Source organism: Malaclemys terrapin, chromosome 11, assembly GCF_027887155.1.
Source record: "Malaclemys terrapin pileata isolate rMalTer1 chromosome 11, rMalTer1.hap1, whole genome shotgun sequence".
NCBI classification, from domain to species: domain Eukaryota; kingdom Metazoa; phylum Chordata; order Testudines; family Emydidae; genus Malaclemys; species Malaclemys terrapin.
The window spans coordinates 29,012,008-29,035,270 of record NC_071515.1 but is presented as its reverse complement, the minus strand read 5'-3'; the positions used below and the strand labels follow the sequence as shown (position 1 = coordinate 29,035,270).

Below are 23,263 nucleotides of genomic sequence, written 5' to 3'. Positions count from 1 at the left end.
ACATAACATGTCAGGGGGGGGTTAACAGTAAAAAGCTAGGAGATGATCTACATGAATAGGGAGAGGAGGGGGTAGGGAAAAAGAGGTTAGGTGGAATGAAGGTCTGTCATTCTTTGAACCATCTCAATATTTTATGTCTAAATGTATCTAGAGAAGGGGTCCAAATTTCTTCAAATTGAGATAATTGCTCTCTCTGGCAATGAGCACTTCTTTCTTGGTTGCTAACTCAGACAGTTCTGAATACCACTGCTCTATTCTGGGCATAAGCCTACTCTTCCAGTTGCTTCCTAGTTTTTCTATGCTGGCACTTAGCTATTTTGTCTGCATGTCATATGGAGGGTAGGAAGTTTAAAGCATCAGGGCCAGATTTTCAAAATAGCTCTCATTTAGACACCTAAATTAAGTGGACAGATTTTCAAAATTGTTTAGCACCCATTGTTCTCCTGGGGAGCAGTTGGGTGATGACTAGAGTTGGGCAAAAAATTTCATGTGTACAGTTTATTCACTGAAAAATGCAATTTTAGTTGACCAGAAACTATTAGTAAATTTGACAGAAATTTGCCAAATAGTTTTGATCCCCATCTCTTCCCCTCCTCCCCTCACCCCCAGGCCTTAGATGCCATTCATAAAATGACAGGAGGAGGTGGTGGTGGTGTACTATAAATTGTCACTGTGAATGACAATGAATAGTCATTGGGCCAGGGAAAGAGCATGAGAATGACTCTATAGACTTGTGGTTAGGGTCCTCACCTAGGATGTGGGAGGTCTCAAGTCAAGTCCCTGCTCCACATCAGGCAGAGAGAGCAATTGAACGTGGGTCTCCCACATCCCAGTTGAGTGTCCTAACCACTGGACTAAAAGTTTTATAAGGAGGGCAGTGGCTCCTCCGTGTATTTTTGTAAATCTAGCCTTTTACTACTGCCCAAAATGGATTTTTTTCCAGTTTGAAATTTTTCAATTTTGGTTAATTTTTTCATAACTGTCAGTGAACAGAAAAATCAAATATTTGCCCAGCTCTGCTAAGGAGCTGTGTCCTAAGATATGAAAGATCATGGAAAGATGAGAAAAATCAAACAAGCAGTTGCTCAGAGGTTATGATGAGGGCTCCCTAAGTACTTACTAGCTCCTGAATTCAATGGCTCAGCCCTTCTAAAAATCAGGCCACTTTTAATTAAGTGCTTAAACTTTTGACACTCAAATGTGATCATTTTGGGTTCAATTTATAAATATCTAGCTGAACATTCTGAAAGACAAGTAAACAGGAGAACTCTGTCCGTATTCCTTACTTGATTTTTTGCTTCTGAGCTAATGGAGGCTGGCAGAAAGGAAGAGAAACTGGTGAGGAGGGAGGGATATGAAAAGTGTGCTTCCTGAATAGGGCCACTTTTCTCTTTGGGAGAAAGTTGGCAAGAAATTGTATGCACAAGAGTCAATCAGGGAAAAGAAGTGAAGTTGTTGAACAGAAAGATGGTAGAGATGAATGGATGAAAGGAACAAATATGTTATAGCTCTTGTTCACTACAGATTTAATCTCCCTACCCTCTTTGCCTGTTAATATCCGGCCTTGCCATTGCTCCCCGTTTTCTGCTCTAAGTGGTGATCCAGTGTCACTATCCTGGCAACACACATCGGCTTTGGACCCCCTCCAACCCCCTGCCACACCTGTGGAAGCAGAGAGTCTGGAGCCGGCCTGTTGGGGTTTCTGGTAAGACTTTCTGCAAAAATACATGAATTACTATAAGGTATAAAATATTATAAACTTTGCAAATCTGGGCATTATTGCAGAAAACACAGGCTTACCTGATCCCAGTAGGCTGGCTCCAGTGTAGTTATGTTTGGGTAGTGATATCAAGAGCATAGTACATGCTGTGGCATTTGTCTGAGTGGAAGCCAGAAAGACTGAACATCATGGGAGCATGGTAAATTGAATTAAATGACAATTAAATTACTTTGCTAAGAGTGCATGGTGAGTTAGAGGCTGTGGAAGAAATAAAGCCCTGATATTCAGAGACTCAGGCCTGTGCCTTAACCCCCAGGCCAGCCTTTCCTTTTGAATTTTCCTGTGGGTCAATCCTGAGTAGCCCTCGTACCCTGGTTATTTAAGAGGTGCAGTGCATCATTCGAAGATTAGGTTTTTTTTTTTTTTTTTTTTTTTTAACATCTGTGGGTCCACCTTGAATGTTCTGCAGTCGCTCCCACTTGGAACAGGTCTACTAGAAACCTGCAAGTTGAATAACAAGATATTTTACAAAACACCTGAGTGCAGATCAGAAAATACTGCAGTCTCATCTTTGCCCTGTAGGGAGATGTAATAAGCAGGGTGCTAAAAGAGTGGTTGAAATCAAGAGCCAAAAATAACCTATTTTTTTTTTTTTTTTAATCAGAAAAGGTTATTGTAAAGTTAGGTGAACCTTGTACCTGTCAAATTCAAACCAGGGAGGAAATTAATGTTACCCCTGTATGTATGGGTGAATGGTACGGCGGTTTAGTCATGCTCCTCTTCCTTTCTGATTTTAGAGATTGCATTTCCAGTCAGTGATAGACAACAAGGGAAAGTGACTTGTCACTAATTTAAACTAATTTAGTCTGTTATCCAAATCTACCTCTTTCCCTGGTCCTGGAAAAGAGATGATTTATCTCCGCCTACTAGAATATTTCCTTTTTAGAGCCACAGGAAAAATATAATGTACAACAAAGGTTGCTTCTAGTAATGACAGTTTAGCTTGGTGAGGAAGAAGCAATTGGGTTGAAGCCTGAAGTCAGGAAAGGAGAGAAAACGTTTGGTTAAAGAGTGTGATGAGAAAATCAACTGGGAAAACTAGGCTTGAGCTTTCTGGTCAACAGTTATTTTAAAACCTGACTCTTAACCTCTTGCTTCCAAACTGGATTGTCCTGTTGAAAACAAGACCGGTGACAACAGTAATGTTGTCACTACATGGAGTATTTATTGTTTTTTGTGGAAGAGTGCATATTTCAGAGAAGTAGTGAACTGGATGCAACTCGTGTAATGCTAACTTTACATCAGCATGGATGAAATAAATTCCTATAATAATATGGACCTATGCTCATCTTAAACTGTACGGCTCTGTTACTAATTACAGGACATCATGATGTCTGAATCATTGAGGCATTTAAAAAGGCTGGTGTCAGGTGTGATGGAAACCATATTCTCTCTAAAATATAATGCAATAGGACATTGCATAAAATTAAAATAGACACTACACCTCTACCTCGATATAATGCTACCCGATATAACACGAATTCGGCTATAACGGGGTAAAGCAGTGCTCCGTGGGGGGGGCGGGGCTGCGCACTCCGGTGGATCAAAGCAAGTTCAATATAACGCGGTTTCACCTATAATGCGGTAAGATTTTTTTGGCTCCCCGAGGACAGCGTTATATCGAGGTAGAGGTGTACCTAGTCAGAAGCTCAGAGGGTCTGTTAACCCTAGACAGAAACCTCCCTCTACTTAGGATTAATTTGTTTTCCATTAGTGGTTTGAAAAGAATTCTCCTGAGGTTTTGTTTAAATTTAATCAATCACATTTTTATTTTTAACTTGGAACAAGTTTAACTGCATGCCTGAAGAGCAGGAAGAGGTTGCGTTTGGGTGTGGGATCTTTGTAAAGAAAGATTTTTGAGTAAGAAATTGTTGTGTGAGCACACACTTCCTTGCGCTGCATTTCGCTTTCTTATTAGGATTTAGAAAGCAATCAGGTGTATTTATGGTACCATACAAGACATGGAAACTGCAAACCTCTATGACTGTTTTTTCCCCTTCCTCCTTTTAGAGTGCTCTATATTGGCCTTGCCTGTAATACAGCTCGCTACATTTATATCTCCTATTTGGAAAATGCCTGGACTGTTCTCCCTATGGAAGTACTTCAAGGTAAGATGATGCAGTTATGATCTTGTAGTTTAAAGCGAGCCATTTAATTATTCATGTTGCCATCTGAGCTGTGATTAAGAGAAAGTCCAGTAGCTCTTTGCTTCTGACTATAAATATCCCAAAAGACTTTATGGTCTCATAAATTTTTACAGTGGTTGTCATGGAGAAGGTTTGACGTCAGGAGGTTGGTTCTGCATTTGATCTGCGCACTGTTCTGTTTGTTGATCCAAACAGATCTGCTTGAGATCAACACACCCTATAACTAAACAAAGAGACAGAAGCATGGGTTGAATACACACCTGCGCATGCTGCTTGGTTGCTGGGGTTCTTAAGCTTCTTTATATCTATTAAATGCAAAAATCTACATGGTTGAAAGACAGCAGTTAAAAAGAATGGATTTATGCTTCTGCTAACTTTTTTTTTTTTAAATGCCCTAGCCGCCAAAGAAAATGTTCTGGAACGTCCTGTCTGTTAAAATTTTCTGCAATTGTTTTTCTGTGGCGTTCTGTGATTTATAGTTTAGGCTATTGTAACCTGACAGGAACTTAGGTTTCAACAAAGCCCTGTATGTGCTTTCAAGACAAGGCAAGCCTTTTAGTTTTACTTTTTATTCAAGTCAATTGCTTACAGGGCCGTTATTTTAAATTAGAGATATTAATGATGTGTGATCTGTGCAGAAGCATCATTTTGAGTCCTACTGTCAGATGAAAATTAATATTTTTTAAAAAAGACCTTAGCTGTGTTACTGAAAGCATACAGTATTAGATTACTATAATTCAGATTTACTTTCTACCATTTATACTCTTAATTTACTATAGCATGCAACACAGTTCACAGAAAGATTACCCCCCCACACCATATTACCATTTTTGAGGTGGTTCTAATCTGAGACCTAGATTACTTGACTCTCCCATTTAAAGTGAGCAACATCCGATGAGTCACTACAAGTTGTGGTGTTAATGAATCTTCTGTTTTGATCTAGTGCTTCTGGTTTCCAAATGTTTTTTTTTTAAATTATATACATCACATGAGCGCATTTTAATGTAATATTTCAAAATTGTTGATTTGATAAGTATCTTATCACTATATGCTCTAACAGTGTTTTCAATGCCTAATGACTTTTCTGTAGAATTATATACTTAGCAGAACTGATAGAGTAAAATATGGCAAACTTGTGCTGTTTATTATCTAGGGTGGGATTTGACATTTGTGATGCCTGACGTTCTCTATGTAAAACTGTTTCATTTATTGGTCTCTGATTGTCAAATCAAAGTAAATGAAATACTTGTATGTAATGGTGGATAAGTTAATTTTAAAGAAGATTAAATATTTAATTAACATAAAATTAGAAATTTCTATTGAATTTCTAGATAAGAATTCAAGACCACCGCATGGCGTGGAGAGATTTCTGTGCAAACTGCATCTATTGATTGTAATTTTAACCATGCTACAATTTCATTGCTATCAGTGTATATAAGTTGGTGAGAGCTGCTCCAAGCCCGGCATCTTCTTAAGCCAGAAAATGAGAGGAGTTTATTTTACACTTATTTCCTAATGAAAGAGTTTGGAAACTATAAGCCTTGTTTATTCACATATGCACGGTTATATGAAAATAAGGGGTTGGATTAACTCTTAAATTGCTAGAAGTGTCAACGCTGCCTGCCAAATGAGTGCCTATGAGGTGTAAATGCAATGCTGCATGTGTTAATTCTCCAAACATGCAAGGACACGAGTTAATGTAACCTGTCTTCAATTCTTGTCAGGTTACAGTAGAACATTCAGTAGCCTAAATTATAAGTTCAGAAAGCCATTGAAAACTTTAACAGAGACAGGATGTTCCAGAACATTTTTCCTTGGTAGCTAGAGATTTAAAAAAGTTAATACAAGCATAAATCCACCCTTCTTAACTGTTGTCTTTCAAACATGTTGACTTTTTGCATTTAATAGATATAAAGAAGCTTAAGAGCCTCATCAATCACTTTTCTGTCTCAATTCAGTGACTGTAGTTTTAACACTCAAATACTCAGGACATGTCTGTTTCAAAACGATGGGCTGAACTCTGCTCTGGCAAAGAATTTTTCCCAGTATAAAATTACCTCATCTGTCAAATAGCAGCCATTCTAAATTGGCCAGCTGGGTGATGAGACTAGTGACCTGAAAATATCAATTTTAAAGATATGGAGCTGTTACAAAGTGGCAACTGGCTAAAAAGCTCCAGAAATGAGTACCAGGACCAATCTTGCTTCCCTTTTGCACTTGAAGCTCCAGTTTAAGTTAGCAAAGATGGTTACTTTTGTGGAGTAAATCACTTCGGGGAGGGAGGGATGGTTTGTTCACCACAGTTTTATTAGACTCTGCCAGTTTTTTGGATAGGCTATGATACTAAAATCTTTTCCTTTTACACAATCCCAGTGCGTTTGAAAGCTCTTTATATAGGCGCTGACCATCTGGTTATATAAAGGTTATGATTTGATTGTGACTCTTCAAGGAGGAGCAATGCACAGTTGTTCTGATCTGAGAAACAATGCCAGATATGTTCCAATAGAATAGTTAACTGACACAAAATGGAACAGTCCTCACAAGACAAGACCAGCCAAGACAGAGCAGGTCTCTTCATGTGCCTTATGCAATAGAGCTTCCTTTGTACATCAGGATTGTGTAACAGTGGAATGGGGTCACAGAATCTATTTGTGGCTATTTTAAACAGCTAGATGGGAGAGTCAGAGTATATGTATCTGACTCCCCAAAGGGGAGAGGGGGATGTGGGTAATGAATAAAATATCTTTCCTTTTTTTTTTTTTTTGGATGAATTACATCCCATAAAATATCCATGCTCTAAAGCTTAGTTTGCTAGAGGTGAGCATGAGTAGAAAACTTTGATGTAAATTGTTACTGTAGATCTTGTGTCCAGAGATGCCAGTGGCTAAAGCAAGATAATGTATTTGATTTTTGATTTATATTTCACATGGACAGTCTCTCTTGAAACACTTAACTAGTTCTAATCCAAACAGATTTCTTACTAGGGTTCGGTTTTAAAGTAGCTTGAAATTGCCAATGCTATATAGACGTCCATCGCAAAAACCAAATGATTTAGTAACACACAGAAAATAAAAAGCTAACTTCATCCTATTTGGCTCTAAAGGAGGGATTAGGTTCATTTTGAAGGGAGTTAAAAACACCAGGCATTTCTCTGGACCATATTGTTCTAGACTTGGGGTGTATGTGCCTTTTTAGTATTGTAACCTTTGTTTTCCTTACCAAATTAATTAGCATGGTACTCAAATTATTAAAAGTACACCAGAAATGTTTTGGATTTGCCAGGTTTTTAACTTGATGATTAATATTTTATTCATTTTTTTTTTTTTTTTTTTTTTTTTTTTTTTTTTTTTTGGAACTGACTGAATGCATTACATAAGCTTTTAAGTGATTTCCTTAATCAGCATGAGACATAGTTTTCTGAAAACTGAATCACCCTTGTTAGTTTATGCCTTTAAATTGGGGATCAAGAAGACAATAGTTACTTTCTACTTACAATGAAATCAATCCGGAATCTCATCATTATGTAACCAGTAGGTTTTTCAATATTAGTACTTTTTAAATTATACAGTACACATGGGTCCAAAATAAAGTAGTCTGAAAATCATTCAGCATGTCTAGCATAAGTTGTCTTTCAACAAGCTTGATGTGTTATAAGTAAGGACAGACTCACAATTCAAAAATTATTTCTAGATGTGTACTTAATCATGGTGTGTTCTATAATCTGCTGACTAACCCTCCATTACTAAGTTTCCTGAAGCTCCCAGATACTTTTGTTGTAAGGTATCTAAATCAGACTTTTTGTAGAGAGTTGAAAAATAAACATAGAACTTTTTAGCCATCAAATAGGCTCCTGACCAGAAGATCAATTCCAGTATATTGCCATTCATTAAACGAATACTGTGGAATTTCGTATGTTAGTATGCAACCTACAGGTCTGTTACTTTTATCTTATTTAATTTAGTTTATGTGGCTGTTCAGTCTACACTGATCAGCAATTGCAGAACTGAACTGTCTCTCCCTGATGTTGGTTAATAAATCAGGTACATGGGACTGATCCTTGTTAGTTAAATCATCCATTCTCCAAACCATTTTTCTAAACTGGCAATTGGACAAATGCTAGCAATGGCTAGTCGGGATGAGCTGTGACTATATTTAATTCCACCCAACCTCGAAAAAATATCACCACCCAATCCATGAGGGTTTTTTAAAGCAGAACCACAGTAAAATAGCTTCAGGTGTGTTCACCATGTAACTCTCTACAAAATTGCCGTTTTATTCTTGCCTCTTGCCCCAAAGTCAGGATTTCAAATTGAGGCTGCAGATAGCAACCTTCCCCTCTCCCTGCCAGCCGATGATTGTTTTTTTTTTATTTTTATTTTTTCTTGCTCCATGACATCTGACCACTATGTTCTGCCTTAGGCAAAATTGTCTCTGCATAGTCTGTTTTTCCATGGTAAGAAAAAAAATAAAGGCTCTCAAAATGTATTATAATTTGATTAGCCAAGAGTGCCTCAAATGAATATGCATTATTGATATCTGAAAGGACCTCTACCACTGTTAGCAATGGAAACTGGTGATGTCTGACAGTCGGTGAGCAAAACTGTTTTGTAATGGCATGCTTAGTCAAAGCAGACTTACAACAGTGGGAGAAATCCTGTTGCGTCTGACTCAAAACAGCATAAGCAAAGCTTACTGTATCTTGCCTAACTCTGAGGAACCTCTGTGGTCTGTCAGCCAAGATCTCCCAAAGCCAAGTGCAAATGCAAAGTGAGTAGTGCCAAGAGTTTGGAAAGAATTGATTTTGAGATGGTTCTTAGAACATGCTTTTATTTTTATTTTTTTAAACAGTTTGATTTCCATAGTGGTATGTCGGTGTACATATAAGGATTAGCCTTTGAACTCCTTCCAGTGTGGCAGTAATGTTAAGGCCTTTCTACATTTAAAACATATATCAGCATAACTGTGTCAGTCATGGGGTGTGAAAAAACCATACCCCCAACAGTAGAGCCAGACTGACAGCACCCCAGTGTAGATGCCGCTATGTCAACAGAAGAAGGCTTCTGTTCGCATCGCTAACGGTGTTTAGGGAGGTGGTGTTCCTACCCTCGCAGAACTCCTTGTACTGTAGGTGTTCGCTGCGTCTAAACTACAAGGCTGTGCTGGCAGCTATAGCTATCCCTGCGCAGGCTCAGTATTGCAAACGTAGCCTAAGAAACATTAGGGGAGGGATAGCTCAGTGGTTTGAGCATTGTGAGTTCAATCCTTCAGGGGGTCACTTGGTCCTGCTAGTGAAGGCAGGGGGCTGGACTTTGATGACCTTTCAAGGTCCCTTGCAGTTGTAGGAGATGGGATATCTCCATTAATTTATTTCATTTAACATTGGCTCATAGCTTATGGGCAATCACATTGTCAGTCTTAGGGTTTGTGAAGCCCCCAGCTACTTTCATGAGGAGGAGGAGCTATTGACAGAAAGATGGGTTGTTGCTAGGGCTGTCCAGTGATAAAAAAAAAAATTAGTCGTGATTAATTGCGCTGTTTAATAATAGAATACCATTTATTTAAATATTTTTGGATGTTTTCTACATTTTCAAATATATTGATTTCAATTACAACATGGAATACGAAGTGTACAGTGTTCACTTTATTTTTTATTTAAATGTTTGCACTGTAAAAAACAAAAGAAATATTATTTTTCAATTCAACTAATACAAGTACTGTAGTGCAATCTGTATCATGAAAGTTGAACTTACAAATGTGGAATTATGTACAAAAAATAACTGCATTCAAAAACAAAACAATGGAAAACTTTAGAGGCCACAAGTCCACTCGGTCCTACTTCTTGTTCAGCTAATTGCTCAGACAAACAAGTTGATTACAATTTGCAGGAGATAATGCTGCCCGGTTCTTGTTTACAATGTCACCTGAAAGTGAAAACAGGCGATCACATGGCACTGGTCTAGCCAGCGTCGCAAGCAGGGCCGTCCTTAGGATTTATGGGGCCCTACGCAGTATTATTAAACAGGTGCCACTATGCCGGACAGCAGCCTGGGCTCGCAGCCCAGAGGGGTAGGGGGGAGGGACGAGGCAGCAAAGATACTAGGCTCCCCAGCCCACCTCTTCTGCCTGTGGCCCCACCCATATTCCACTCCTGCTCTGCCCCAGGCCCCGCCCTCTCCCCACTGTCTCCCTCCTCTCTTGCCACCCCCTTCCAGCCAAATCCCTGAACCCAAAGAAATTGCAGAAGTGTTTTTTTTTTTTAAAGAAAATGGAGGATGTTTTCCACTGCATGCCAGATGGTGAAGACTGCATATGCAGAAGGTACCTAATTAAAAGCACTAAACTTGGGAATAAAAAATGTCAGTTGCAGGTATTTTGATATGCCCTGAAGTTTGTCAGAGATTTATTTGCAAAAACTTTGTAGTAAGGGCAAGTCAGCTGTCTTGCTGCATACAACATTAAATATTATGGAATACATGATGCAGCTCTTCTCTGATTTACATTTTCTTAATTAGTTTTTCTAAATTGATTTTATATTTTAAATGTACTTTTAAGCCTTCATAAAGTAATCATTCCAGATTAGTACATATTTGACTCACTGAAACAAAGACATTATTTTAAATTAATCAGTCACAGAGGTTTAGTGTGTTCAAAACAATATTCATTGCTTTTAGAAAAAGGGAACACTAATATACTTTGTGTGAACTCCGTAACAATAGACGTGTTTATGAAATTTCACCAACTTTAAAAAATATGTTTCCAAAGATTTTAGGCATAACAAAGGATTTTATATCTTACTAAGTACTGATTTTGCTAGAGGGTTCTCTTAAAACTAGTTCATCAAATAGTTAGCAGTAAAGAAAGGGAAACTCATTTGTCCAGCTATCTGGAAGGAAAGGGGTGTTGTCCCTTTAAGGGCTCTTCAACAGAGGGGTGAAGGGAGATAGGGATGGACAGAAAGGACAGAAGACTTTGGAAGCAAGTTTTGTGTACTATAGTAATTAAAATTAAATGTGTATTTTAGATAAGGATGGTCCTTTGAAGGATTTATTTCAAAAACTATGCCTGAAGATCCAAGCATTTAAGGCTAAAGATGAATACGGAGATTGTACATCTAATAATCTATGCAAGAATTTTTTTAGAGATGTGATTTTATAATCTTCAGTAATCTTTTAATGAAATATTTTTAAAGCAAATTTTAAACTAAGGTCCTGTAGACTAACATGTTCTGAGTAAATATTACAGTAATGCACAACTGTTTTTGTCAGTAAATTCAGAAACTGACAATATATACAGAAGCTCCCCAACTTAGGCAGTGGTCCATTCCAGATCGCATTGCATACGTTGAATTTTGCGTAAGTCAGGAACGTATCTTTGACTATTGTGCGCGCGCAAAAAAAAAAAAAAAAAGCTTACAGAACTTTTTTCGTAAGTCCGGATTTCCGTAAGTCAGGTTTGCATAACCCAGGGAGCGTCTGTACCTAGGGGTTGGCAAATGCCTGTTAAATGGCTTCATTACCCCTTGAATGGCTCTTTAACAGTTTCAGTGTTGTGCTAATAGGTCTGGAAGGCTTTTTCATTTTAAGTTACTAGATCCCCTAGGGAGGGAGACTCACCAGGCTAGCTGTGGGAGCCTGCAGGAAGGGTCAGAACAAGGATAGGAAGAGGTGGGAGGATGGACACTAAGACCCAGGGTGTCCCAAATTTTCGGGTGCCCTAGGCAGCCACATATGCCTAAGTACGGCCCTGGTTGCAAGATATTTACATGCAAGATATGCTAAAGATTCATATGTCCCTTCATCTTCAACCACCATTTCAGATGGATGCTGATAATGGATTCTGCTCGATAACAATCCAAAGCAGAGTGGACTGACGCATGTTCATTTCATCATCTGAGTCAGATGCCATCAACAGAAGGTTGATTTTCTTTTTTGGTGGTTCGAGTTCTGTAGTTTCCGAATCTGAGTGTTGCTCTTTTAAGACTTCTGAAAGCATGCTCCACACCTCATCCCTCTGAGATTTTGGATGGCACTTCAGATTCTTAAACCTTGGGTCGGGTGCTGTAGCTCTTTTTAGAAATCTCACATTGGTACTTTCTTTGCGTTTTGTCAAAGCTGCTGTGAAAGTACTCTTAAAACAAACGTGATGGATTATCATCTGGGACTGCTATAACATGAAATATATGGCAAAATGTGGGTAAAACAGAACAGGAGACATACAATTCTCCCCCAAGGAGTTCAGTCACAAATTTAATTAATGCATTATTTTTTTAACAAGTGTCTGCATGTCCTCTGGAATGGTGGCCGAAGCATGAAGGGACACATGAATGTTTAGCATATCTGGCATGTAAATACCTTGCAACGCCGACTACAAAAGTGCCATGCGAACGCCTGTTCTCACTTTCAGGTGATGTAAACAAGAAGTGGGCAGCATTATTTCCTGCAATTGTAACCAGATTTATTTGTCCGAGTGATTGGCTGAACAAGAAGTAGGACTGAACGGACTTGTAGGCTCTAAAGTTTTGCGTTGTTTTGTTTTTGAGAGCAGTTATGTAGCAAAAAAAAAATCTACATTTGTAAGTTACACTTTCACGATAGAGATTGCACTACAGTACTTGTATGAGGTAAATTGAAAAATACTATTTCTTATTTTTACAGTGCAAATATTTGTAATAAAAAATGAGCACTGTACACTTGTATTCTGTATTGTAATAGAAAGCAGTATATTTGAAAATGTAGAAAAACATCAAAGATATTTAATAAATTTCACTTAGTATTCTATTTTACGATTAATCCTGATTTTTAAAAAATGCAATTAATTTTTTGAGTTAATTGCGTGAGTTAACTGCGATTAATTGACAGCCCTAGTTATTGCATCTCTAGGCAGGTTGGGCATCACAGAAAAAATTGAAAGTTTTTTTTATTTCATGAAAGACTGAGGAATATGGCTGACTTTTTTGTACTTTATTATAAACACTTCCTTCCCAGGACATTTAACTGCTGCTGTCAACTAATAAATGAAAACAGATCATGACCGCATACTTAGTGCTTTCTAAAATGTTTCCTCTCCATAGGTGTAACCCATGCAGCCATATGGGCAGCTTGTATTTCGTATCTTAGTGCTGCAGTGCCTCCAGAATTAAGAACTTCAGCTCAGGGGATTCTACAAGGTCTCCACTTAGGTCTGGGCAGAGGATGTGGGGCTATGATCGGAGGGGTTTTGGTCAACTATCTTGGTAAGCAAACATTTTATTTAAGTGTGATTGCAGTTTCTTAGTAGTGCAGTAAAACTAGACTAAAAGCATATGTACACTTAATGTATTGCTAATGAAGCCATATTTGTTACACTCAATCACATAAAAAATCTATTTATACACATGTAGCTTTGTACATTGATAATTATATGTGTATGTGTTTGTAATATTATGCCTTGAATTTTTAGTATTATGTGAGCATATCCGCTCCTAAGCACTGCCCTGTCCTCAGCTAGGCAGCTGGATGAATCCTTCATGAGATGACCAATGGCTGTTCACTATTGTGTGGTTGTCATGCAACCTCTGCACACTCAATCGAGAAGTGAAAGCATAATTTGTTCAGAATCCATGTAAAATAACCTGCTGCTGAAAGTGCCAGGAGGGGGCGGGGGGTGGGAAATAACCTAATGAGTTTGATCTTGGATGGACTCTGATGTGGTATCCGGAGTAGATCAAAAGGACTGTTCATCCACACAGAGATTAGTAGACGATCATACAAAATGGGCTGCTATGGTTGCAAACCTCCAGCAATGGAGATGCCATATAAAAAGAAAGTTTAATGGGAATTTAAGCGCCGAATGAAGTCATCACAATATCTGTCTTTTCCTGTATTACCTAAACAAATGCTCTAAAAATAATTCTCATTACAGGGGCTGCTGCAACATTCAGGGGGATAGGAATGGCCTGTTTAGTAATCCTGCTACTCTTTGCATTAATCCAGTGGCTAGCTGTTCCTGATGAAAAAGAAGGTAAATACTCAGGTCAATGAGACCGAGACTGTTCCTGTGCTCTTAACTCGAGACACTGTGTGATATTTGAGATATTTGGTCATAATACAGGAAAACTAGCCCAGAATCATTCCACAGGAGCTGTGACATTATTTTTTTCATTAATCCTATATATTATTATTTTTACAGACAGAGAATAAAGCTGTTTCATAGAGATGAAAAATAATAAGCAAACATTTAGTGTCTTTTACCCAAATGTTATTTTTATTCCATACTAAAACCTAGGTAGATCTGAAGTTCATTTTTCTTTATCCTAAAAATACAAGGGTTGTCCTTCAATAGTTCTTGAGTTGCCTGGGTTTAAGAACGTTCAAATATTTGTTTTGCCTTAATTTTTTCCACCTGTGTTCAAGTGATAATGGCACAAAAGAGAAACTTGGACGGGATAATCGCTGTTTGTTGCATATGGAGTACATGTGTGAACCTCCCAAATGGATTCATATTTTTCTCTTGGGACATAGTTCTCTAGAATTTAATATTCCAATTATTCTTTTTCCTTCTGCATCTGTGTACTTGTTTGTAAATCTTAAACATAAATCTTGCATCCACTTAAATGTAAGTCTAACTTTAAGCATTGTAATAGTCTCATTGATTTAAATGGGATTACTCACATGAGTATAGCTAAGCATGTGATTAATTGTGTGCCATAGCAGTGCCTTAAGTGTTTTACTTGTCTGTATTTTATTTAAGCTTTCTTTTGAAAATGTCTGAGGAAAAATTAGTATATGTCATCTCTAGGCTGTTTTACATGACACAGAGCTATTGCTTTAAAAATCTAGCCTACTTATTTTATTATATATAAATATAAAATGTTCTGCAGCAATCCAGAATCTTTAGGGCACAGTTTGTTAGGCAATAAATCACTGCATTGATCAGATATTTCCAGGCAATTGTTAAAACCATCTTGGTCTGAAACAGCATCATGTCACCTATAAGAACTAAGGGGAAAGTGGATCATTTCTATCCTGTGTTAGAACTGGCTGCTTGTAGCCAAAACCACCATGACAGATGCTTGGGTTTCCTTTGTTGTCACCAACTCCCTAATTTCTCTGTAACTTCTTGGGGAAGGGGTTTCTCTGATCTGTCCATCAGAAGAACAGTAAATGCATAAATTTAAAGTCAGAAGACACTATCATGATCATCTAGTCTGATATCCTGTATAACACAGGCCACAGAATTTCACCACATGATGCCTGGTGGTTATAACTATGAATGGTCAGTCACAAGGAAAGAGTTAGGTGTAAAGAGTAAAGTTTACTATTTTGTTCAAAAGCCTTATTAAATTGCACTTAACATGGAAATACAAACATATACTGAAACAAAAACCGATTCCTGGAAACCTGCATGCCTTGGTGCAGCAGTGCTGCAGAGAGACGTGAATCCAGGTCAAGGCTGGAGTAGCTTTCCTGGGCAGCTCGTAGGTGATTGATGTGCTTGGTGGCCTCTCTGCTGTTATGTGTCTGACACTTGTCACTGAGGTTACAGGTGCAGCTCTTCTGTATGTATGATGCCCAGATTGAAAACAGTCCTTTTCAAATCAAAAGTAAAACTGTGATAGAGCCACATTCTTAACGGTGTATGTACAATAGAAGTGTGTGTTAGGGAGGGAACAGTGTAATTCTTACTGCCAGGGTGATGAGGTACCTCACCACCACCTGCCCTTAGGATGAGGGAGCTTTTTCTGTGCTGCCTGGGGCTCAGCTCTCTGAAGCCACCAGCCTCTGGCAACGCAAGCACTGGCTTCCAGGTTCCACAGGCCTCTCTGTCTCTGTACATGTTAGAGATAAGTGCCCACCAACCCACGAATCCTCCCTCTGGAGTGTGCAGCCTCTGGTCCACTGAACACTCCCTGGACTTGTGGATTACCTTTTGGTGGTCTGTCTGAACTTGCAGACCTAAAAGAACATAATTTTTAGTGTATATGCATAACTCTGCATATTTTCCAAACATACATCTCACAATGATTATTTGATGACCAGTGTGACACGGGCTTTCATTAGAGACCTTACATGACATTCTTTTGGTGAGCCCAGAGGAATCCCTGTACCCACTGCCAGTTGGTATCAAGAGGTCCTTGAATCACAGTTAGGGAACAGAGTAATTCTTAGTGTGTTGCAAAGCATGTTTGTGTATGTTCATGTTCAGTGCTTTGATTCTCAATTTCCTTGTAATGATCACTGACTTCATTGATGATTATGTTGCCCTATACTTCAGAGAAGACAATGCTGGCAGAAAGGATCCCAGTGCCTTCCAGCCCTGTTCCCATAGCAACCATCGACCTCATACATCAACAGTCAGAAGATATCATGCCTCGAACTGAGCCCAGACTTCCTCCCAAGAAAACGAAGCACCAAGAAGAACAGGAAGATGCGAACAAGCCTGCATGGGGGATCAGTTCTTCTCCCTGGGTTACTCTGGCTTACGCTGTCTATCAAATAAAGGAGATGGTACAGCTGTCTAAAAGCAATCTGATGCCTGAAAACCAGCCTTTGCAGGTAACCCGCTCTTAATACACAATGTTCATATCACCATTAATGTTAACCTAAAAATATCCTGCCGAAATATCCATAGCAGCACCATCACATTATTAATATCTGGCAAGCGTTCTCCATCAATATATCAGAAACTTGGAGTTGTGTAAAGCAATAGTTGAACAATAGTAACAAATACAGTTGCTGCATGTGTATGATACAGGGGGAGTGTGCAGTAATTCATTTGAGCAGATCTTTCTGCTACTTAGTCTAATTTCCACTTTCTCCTCTTACCCTTTGTCATGACAAGGTGGGATATACTGGGATTGACTCTTAAATTGACAGTGTTTTCATATTAGTTTGAACACATTTGTGTACTTGCAGAACTTTTGTGTCTTCAGGGTGAGCATTAACAAAGTTGCATAATTATTAAGGTGTAACATGCCTGTCTATCTTTTTTTTTTTTTTTTTTTTTTCGTTTTAATTAAATGTTTCCTTTTAGAGATTAGCCTGGAGGCATGGGGGGAGTGAGAATTGCCAAACATCCAAACTATGGTGGAAATGGGCACCCCAGCGAATTAATAATGGAATATGAAGCCCTTCACCCACTGGAGCTTGGCCTGGGCTTGTGGTGACTGAAAGTGACTACGACTTGAGAGCTGTTCTGTGGCCTGTGTGAAATGAGTTGTTGTTTTTCCAGTGTTCACATTACAGAATCCCCCAGCACCCTTATTAGGAATCTTGGCAGAGGGGCCAAGGATTGGACGGACTCAGAGACTGGACTATCATCCGATCTTTTGGGGTGCTCCCTCCAGAACGGAGTTGGAGCACAGTGGTTGTTGGTGAGGCAATGTAGGGAAACTTGTGCTGCTGCTGTCAATGCTGGTTTTTAAAACAGTGTGGGTAATAAACTTCCTGTCTGCCTGGGGAAGGAGTGGTGCAGTTTCCCCCTTGCATATTTGCCATCCTATATGCACCCAAATGTCATTTCCACCAGTCCTACCTTTGGAAGGTGATGATTTTGGACATGACTTTGCAGATGTGGCAAAGCAACATTTGAATAAATCCCAACTTCACCAGCTGTCTCCCTTCTCCCCCATTGGCCTACATTCTTGTAAACATCCCTACGCATATATTCCCTTCTCAGTATGCATGCTGAGCTTGCATTAGCTTTGATGAGACTAACTTGCATGCCTCAGGGAGAGTGAGCATCCATATTGAAATGACTCTAGAATGTCTGTTTATACAAGAAGAATTTCAGACACACACATCTTGGAAAAATCAAATGTCTCCTTTTGAATGACAATGAAATCCTCATTGACACAATGCTGTAGTGTTACTCTCTACACATGCCACTTGCCCAAGCAATTTTCCATCAGTCTTCTCTTAAGCAATTATTAATATAAGCCCAGCCCTGTTGGTGGCATCAATTGGAGAATGGCAGTCACACAGAATCTGCCATACTTCCCAGGGCAAGAAAACTGGTTTATTGTTTGTGGTAAGCTCTAGGAGAGAGAATCAACAAATGTTCATAATGTTGGAGATACTCTCAGTAAATGACTTGAGCAATTAGGAAGGACTCTCAAGTCTTTTATTGCCTCCTATAACTCTCTGCCATCTTCAGGAACATGGTCTCTTAATAACCTCTTTCCCCCTCTCATAACTTCATGCAGCTACTCATGGAGCCTTTTTATTAATGCTATTAAATGTTGGGCATCGCATTATCTACTCCACACGTGACTGATAGAACTGAGGACCATTCCTTAGATAGGATTGTTAGCATTTATGGGAACAACGAATCTTTGTTGGGAGAAAATTGTTTTATTAAGGCCCCAATCCTGCAGTTGGATCTGCACTGGTATATCTTTGCACCCATGCAATGCCCCACTGTCTCTCATTAAGGCCTGTGTTTTTAGGGTCAGACATCCAAAAACGTATTTCTTGCTCAACCAAATCCAAATTTTAAAATTAGGTTAAATATGACTCTTAATGTTTCCTCTCTCCCCTGGCTGGTTGCACTCGTATCAGGGCAGTCTGCTGTTCTGCAACTGGCCAGTTTCAATGATCTCGGTCTTCCGGAGTGTGAATAAAAGATGGCCAATGAGCATTCAACCCTATCACGACAAGAAGACACTTAAGCACCTGCAAAGCATAGCTTCTTTTCCCACTGTATTGTATGTAAAATTTTGGTATTTAAAAACTAGTGTAGACCCAGAATGAAGCAGTATTCCACACGCATGATGCATCTCAGCTCCATGAAGCTAAAGATATATTTAATCATTTCAGCTCCTTGGAGAAATTGCCTGCTTTCACAGAACACGCCCACATTTTAATTCTAAAAATTAAAAAACAAACTTCCTATGCATTGCTGTTGCTTTATTTCACCTTTTTCTTTTAGCCTGAATTTAACAAAACACTAAACCCAGAAAAGGCTGCCTAGCTATCTTGTTAAACATTTTAAATGGCATTCCTAAATGAATTCACATGAAAGTTGGTCATTTGAAGGAGAAACTTGAGCATAGAAAAGGGGATTAATGACAGAAAAACTTTGGTTCCTCCTCATTTCACATTACTGCTTGCTTGTAGTAATCCTTCAAGGAAAGAGCATGCTCACCACTCTAATTACTTGATACAAAACAAATCTTCCAAGATAAATCATGAGGTTAGAAGATGTTGTAGTACTAATATTGTACAAGACTTTTTTTTGTCTTTGGCCCTCAGGGAATGCAGCTAGCATTTGTCTTTAAAATAAGATCACATAATCTGGGAACGCTTTTAAAAATGTGCACTGAGCCTTTTAGAAAATTGTTCTCAACTATTTTCTTCTTGACTGAACCAGAGAATTGCCTGCTTGAATCACTGACCTAACCATTATTACTAAGAAAAGGCCTATTGCTAAGTAAATTGGATGAAATTTATGTGCTTTTACTGCAAAAGTGCTGTCACTCAGTGGCTCTGAGAAATACCTTACTTAGAAAAAATGATAAGGAAATATAGGTGGATTTGCAGACGGGAGCATGAAGTATGTTTTTAGCAAACAATGCACTCATAATGATTATTGTCTGTATACAGTAGAAGACTATTCATAGTTTTTGTCTTAAAACATAGCGAGTTTGTTTTTTGCATGCTTCTTGTGGAAGTGCAGTTAGGAAAAAAAATGGAAGGTAAGTTTTCTGCTTGTTGTTACATTCATATGTAGATAACATTACTATCTTATTGCTTTTCTGCTTTATGTTCACTTACTGTGTTGCATGCATTCAGTGTAAGAACAGTTTCCGAATGTGTCTGAATGCATTTTCCCATAGGGTAGTGTAATGAGAGTATGCACTTACATTTGCATGTGTTCTCTCTCTTTAGAAAGCCAGTGAGAATCAGAGTGCTCCAGCAGCCAGTCCAACAGAACAGCCCCCAAATCTGAGAGAAAATGATGAATCCAGAGATTGTTCAATACCTGCAGCGACACTGAACTCCCAAACTGACCCAGAGCCCCCTAGTGTTGGATCAGCTTCCCTCTGTCAGTAATGCTCCATCTGCTGCTGCAGGGCACTAAGATGACTTCGTCTTATCAAATCCACTGCATGAAAGCGTGCTGCTCTGCTGGGAAATGGTGGAACAAGAGCTCAAAAGAGCCCTTCACCTTATGTGACTAGGAACTACAGGCGCTCAGCACGTCTTGAAATCAGACACATCACATGATGCAGCACAAACTTTTAAATATTTAAGACCATTTATATGACAATATACAATAGCAACATTGCAGGGGAAGCTAAAGGTCTGGAAGGCTTGGTAGAGGAAATGGGACTGAATCTCACTGCCTTAGAAATTCTCAGTTGCTTTGCTAAAGTTTGGTCAAATGTTATGAGATTCTTTGCAATCTGTAGAGAAAGGGGAGCTTATACTGACAGTTGTGTAATGTGGAAAAAAAAAAAAACACTAAGTCACTTGATATAATTTCCCCTATTTGATCAATTAGTTTAAATTTAATTTTTCCCCACAGAGAAACTAAACTGGAGAAGAAAACACTATGGTCTTTCTTTTTAGGAGAAAAATTGCATTTCCCTGGAAAAGTTAAATAAACTAAGAGACACTAGACAAAGTAAATAAATAAATAAAGGTGCAGCCTAGTCTTTTGCAAAGACTTCTCAAAAACCTTGAATAGCTTCAGCAAGAATGTTTATATAATGTGGTGATGGATAAAGTGACACCAAGTGGAATCTCTGAATAGTAAAGCTGCCATTAACGCTCTTCCGAGAGGTAGGTTTACTTTGTCAAGGCATAAACTTTTGAAAAGGGCATTTTAGAAAAAAACAAATGGAGGTGAGGTTAAATCAACTCAGTATGCTTACAGCCCTTCACTAAACGGGTGTTTGCTAAATGTATGTGTGTATAATTTTAGGTTTGATGATATGCCCAAGACCACAGACCTTGGTCAAGATTGGGCAGTTTGAGATTGATTGAGAGTGTCCACTGGAAATATCTTTTTATTTTATTTTTTATTTCATCATATTAAATATTGTTGAACTAAGTGTTCCTACTGTGGTTATGTATAGAAGATGATAAGAGCTTCAAGTGCCTGGGGAGGGAATTGCCTGTAAATCATAATGATTGGGGGTAGGGAGGGGGAGATGCTGTTAACAGGAGTTTCAATGAGCAAAACCCTCCGAAATAAAGAAACATGATTAAATTGACCGTATGTTTAGAGATTTGTTTTACACAGTGTCAGACACTGGAAGATTTTGAGTTATGTCTAGTCATGCTTTTCAATGTTAACTGTAGCCAGCCCACTGGCTGGTTCATAACACAGATTGCTGCTGAGAGGAGAACTTGGGTTCAAGGTTGAAATCAATGGGCTGGCATGGGGTGTAAGTCAGGACAGTGTTTGTCCCAGTGTCTCACATCCGTGAACTGATCCTGAGGGGCTGAGCCCATGTAGCTTCCATTGAAGTGACTAGGAACTGCAGGTACTCAGCTTGTCTTGGAATCAGACACGTGCTCAGCAGGCCTCCTTGCAGAAGGTGCATGCTGCCTCACTTGACTTCAGTGCACAGCCTGTGGCATGATACAGCTGGGTGTGAGGGAGGAAGAGAAGAATGATGGTTTAGAATGAAGCGGTGAGTGGAAATTCCAGACCCTTTGATCCCCAGTTGGATGAACTAAGGCCTCCCCTGCTATCCTCGCACATGCCTTAGCAAGGCCTATGGGGCTGAGGTCAAGCGCACACATTGGTGCCTGGGACCAGCACCACAAAGAGAGTACAATTAAATGTTAATAACTAGCCACTAGTTATGTTTTGCACTTGAACTTAAATGTACTGTACTGTAAATTCTCATGACTCGTTGAAGTGTCCTTTAAAATCAGAAATGTATTTATTGTATGTTTGTATAACATTTTGGGAATGGAGAACTGAATGGGTGACAGGCTAAAGGTGTTAAATCTTCTCAGCTAAGCGAAAACATTTATACAGAGTTAATGCAATATGGTGTTACCTCAACTTCTACTGAACAGCACCTACATTGTGAGGTGGATATCTTACATATTGTGTTTACACTTCCAAATTGTTTTTTTGAAATGCCTGCTCTTTTGGAACTGTACATTCATTCCCTGTTGCAAAGTGAACATGTACACATGGGTTTTGATATTTGTGAAAATTGTAAAAGTGCAGTAAGAAAAATATAAAATATCTATAATGTATTTAAAAGAACCTGTCTGAATATTTTTATTAAATTTCCCATTTTGCGTATTCACATATTGGCCACATACCTGGTGATAATCTGAGTTTAAAAAAAATCAATCCTAAACAGCTTTGGCAAGGTTCTCCTATGAAAGATTTTGCGTTGCCTTAATGTATATGAGGTGAAAGGCAAATCAGTATCTCAAATCAAAATCTGTTTGTGGGGGGGAGCAGAATGTAGGAGCAAATCACCCAAGTCTCATGGTAATGGAAAGCTAGTAGTGGGATGATCTATAAGGGGTCAGTGCATCCCAAACAGCCCGGCATAGATGGATGAGTGTGGGTTGAGTTATGCAAGTTCTTCTTATTGCAGGCCAAGAGATAAAGTAGAAAGTGGTCTCAGCTGCCACTTGTAACCACATTTTCATAACTTTCTGAATATTTGTATCTTAGCCCCAATAAACCCATTTAAGCAGCCATCTTCAACGTCTGATTCTAGTCCTCTTAGCTGCGAATTCCTAACTAAATGAATATATTTGCACCAGTGTGTCCAGTAGCAGTGTTTGTTGGCACAGTGAAGTTTATCTTGACAGAACAAATTTAATTTGCGTTTTTCTTCTGACTGCTTAATTTGTGGGGCATGTGGGAGCAGCAGAAGGGGGAGACCTTGGGAATCTATAGATCTTCCATACTCATTAAGGGGAAATCTACAAACCCCAACCAGAAGCTGGGAGTGGATGACGGGATGGATCACTTGATGATTGCCTGTTCTGTATATTCCCTCTGAAGCACATGGCATTGGCTGCTGTCAGAAGTCAGGATACTGGGCTAGATGGACCATTGGTCTGACCCAGTAAGGCCATTCTTATGTTCCTCCTCTTCAACCGTACCTATCTTACCATCACCACACTGTGGTTCTGCTGAGGTTTGGCTCTTCTGTGGGCATGGAGAAGACTGGGAAGATTTCACACTATGCAAACACTTCTCTGGGGTTTGGGGGGAAATAGAGAAACACCTCTTTGAAGCAGCAGGGGAACTGCACCCTTTAGATGTGTTGTGAGGTACAAGACCAAAGGACCTCAACCTCCCCCCAAAAGACAGGTGCACCCCCCTGTCTGACTGCTCTTTGTGACGTGTACTGTTTTCATAAAGTGGT

General features: G+C 39.0%; 1 protein-coding gene across 4 annotated transcripts in view; it reads left to right on the top strand.

Annotated features, from left to right (window-relative positions):
- The window catches only part of MFSD6 (major facilitator superfamily domain containing 6), a 42,366-nt gene extending 20,239 nt beyond the window's left edge, over positions 1-22,127 (top strand). For 3 of the 4 annotated variants that reach the window (XM_054044096.1, XM_054044093.1, XM_054044094.1), the window contains 5 exons: positions 3,791-3,888; positions 12,998-13,159; positions 13,828-13,926; positions 16,180-16,460; positions 19,794-22,127. In XM_054044096.1, the coding sequence (XP_053900071.1) occupies positions 3,873-3,888; positions 12,998-13,159; positions 13,828-13,926; positions 16,180-16,460; positions 19,794-19,958 (723 nt within the window). In that variant the 5' untranslated portion in view covers positions 3,791-3,872 and the 3' untranslated portion in view covers positions 19,959-22,127. Of the gene's footprint in view, positions 1-3,790; positions 3,889-12,997; positions 13,160-13,827; positions 13,927-16,179; positions 16,461-19,581; positions 19,601-19,793 lie in introns of all 4 variants that reach the window. The other variant, XM_054044095.1, reaches the window with a different exon arrangement.
- Positions 22,128-23,263: the final 1,136 nt, after the last annotated feature.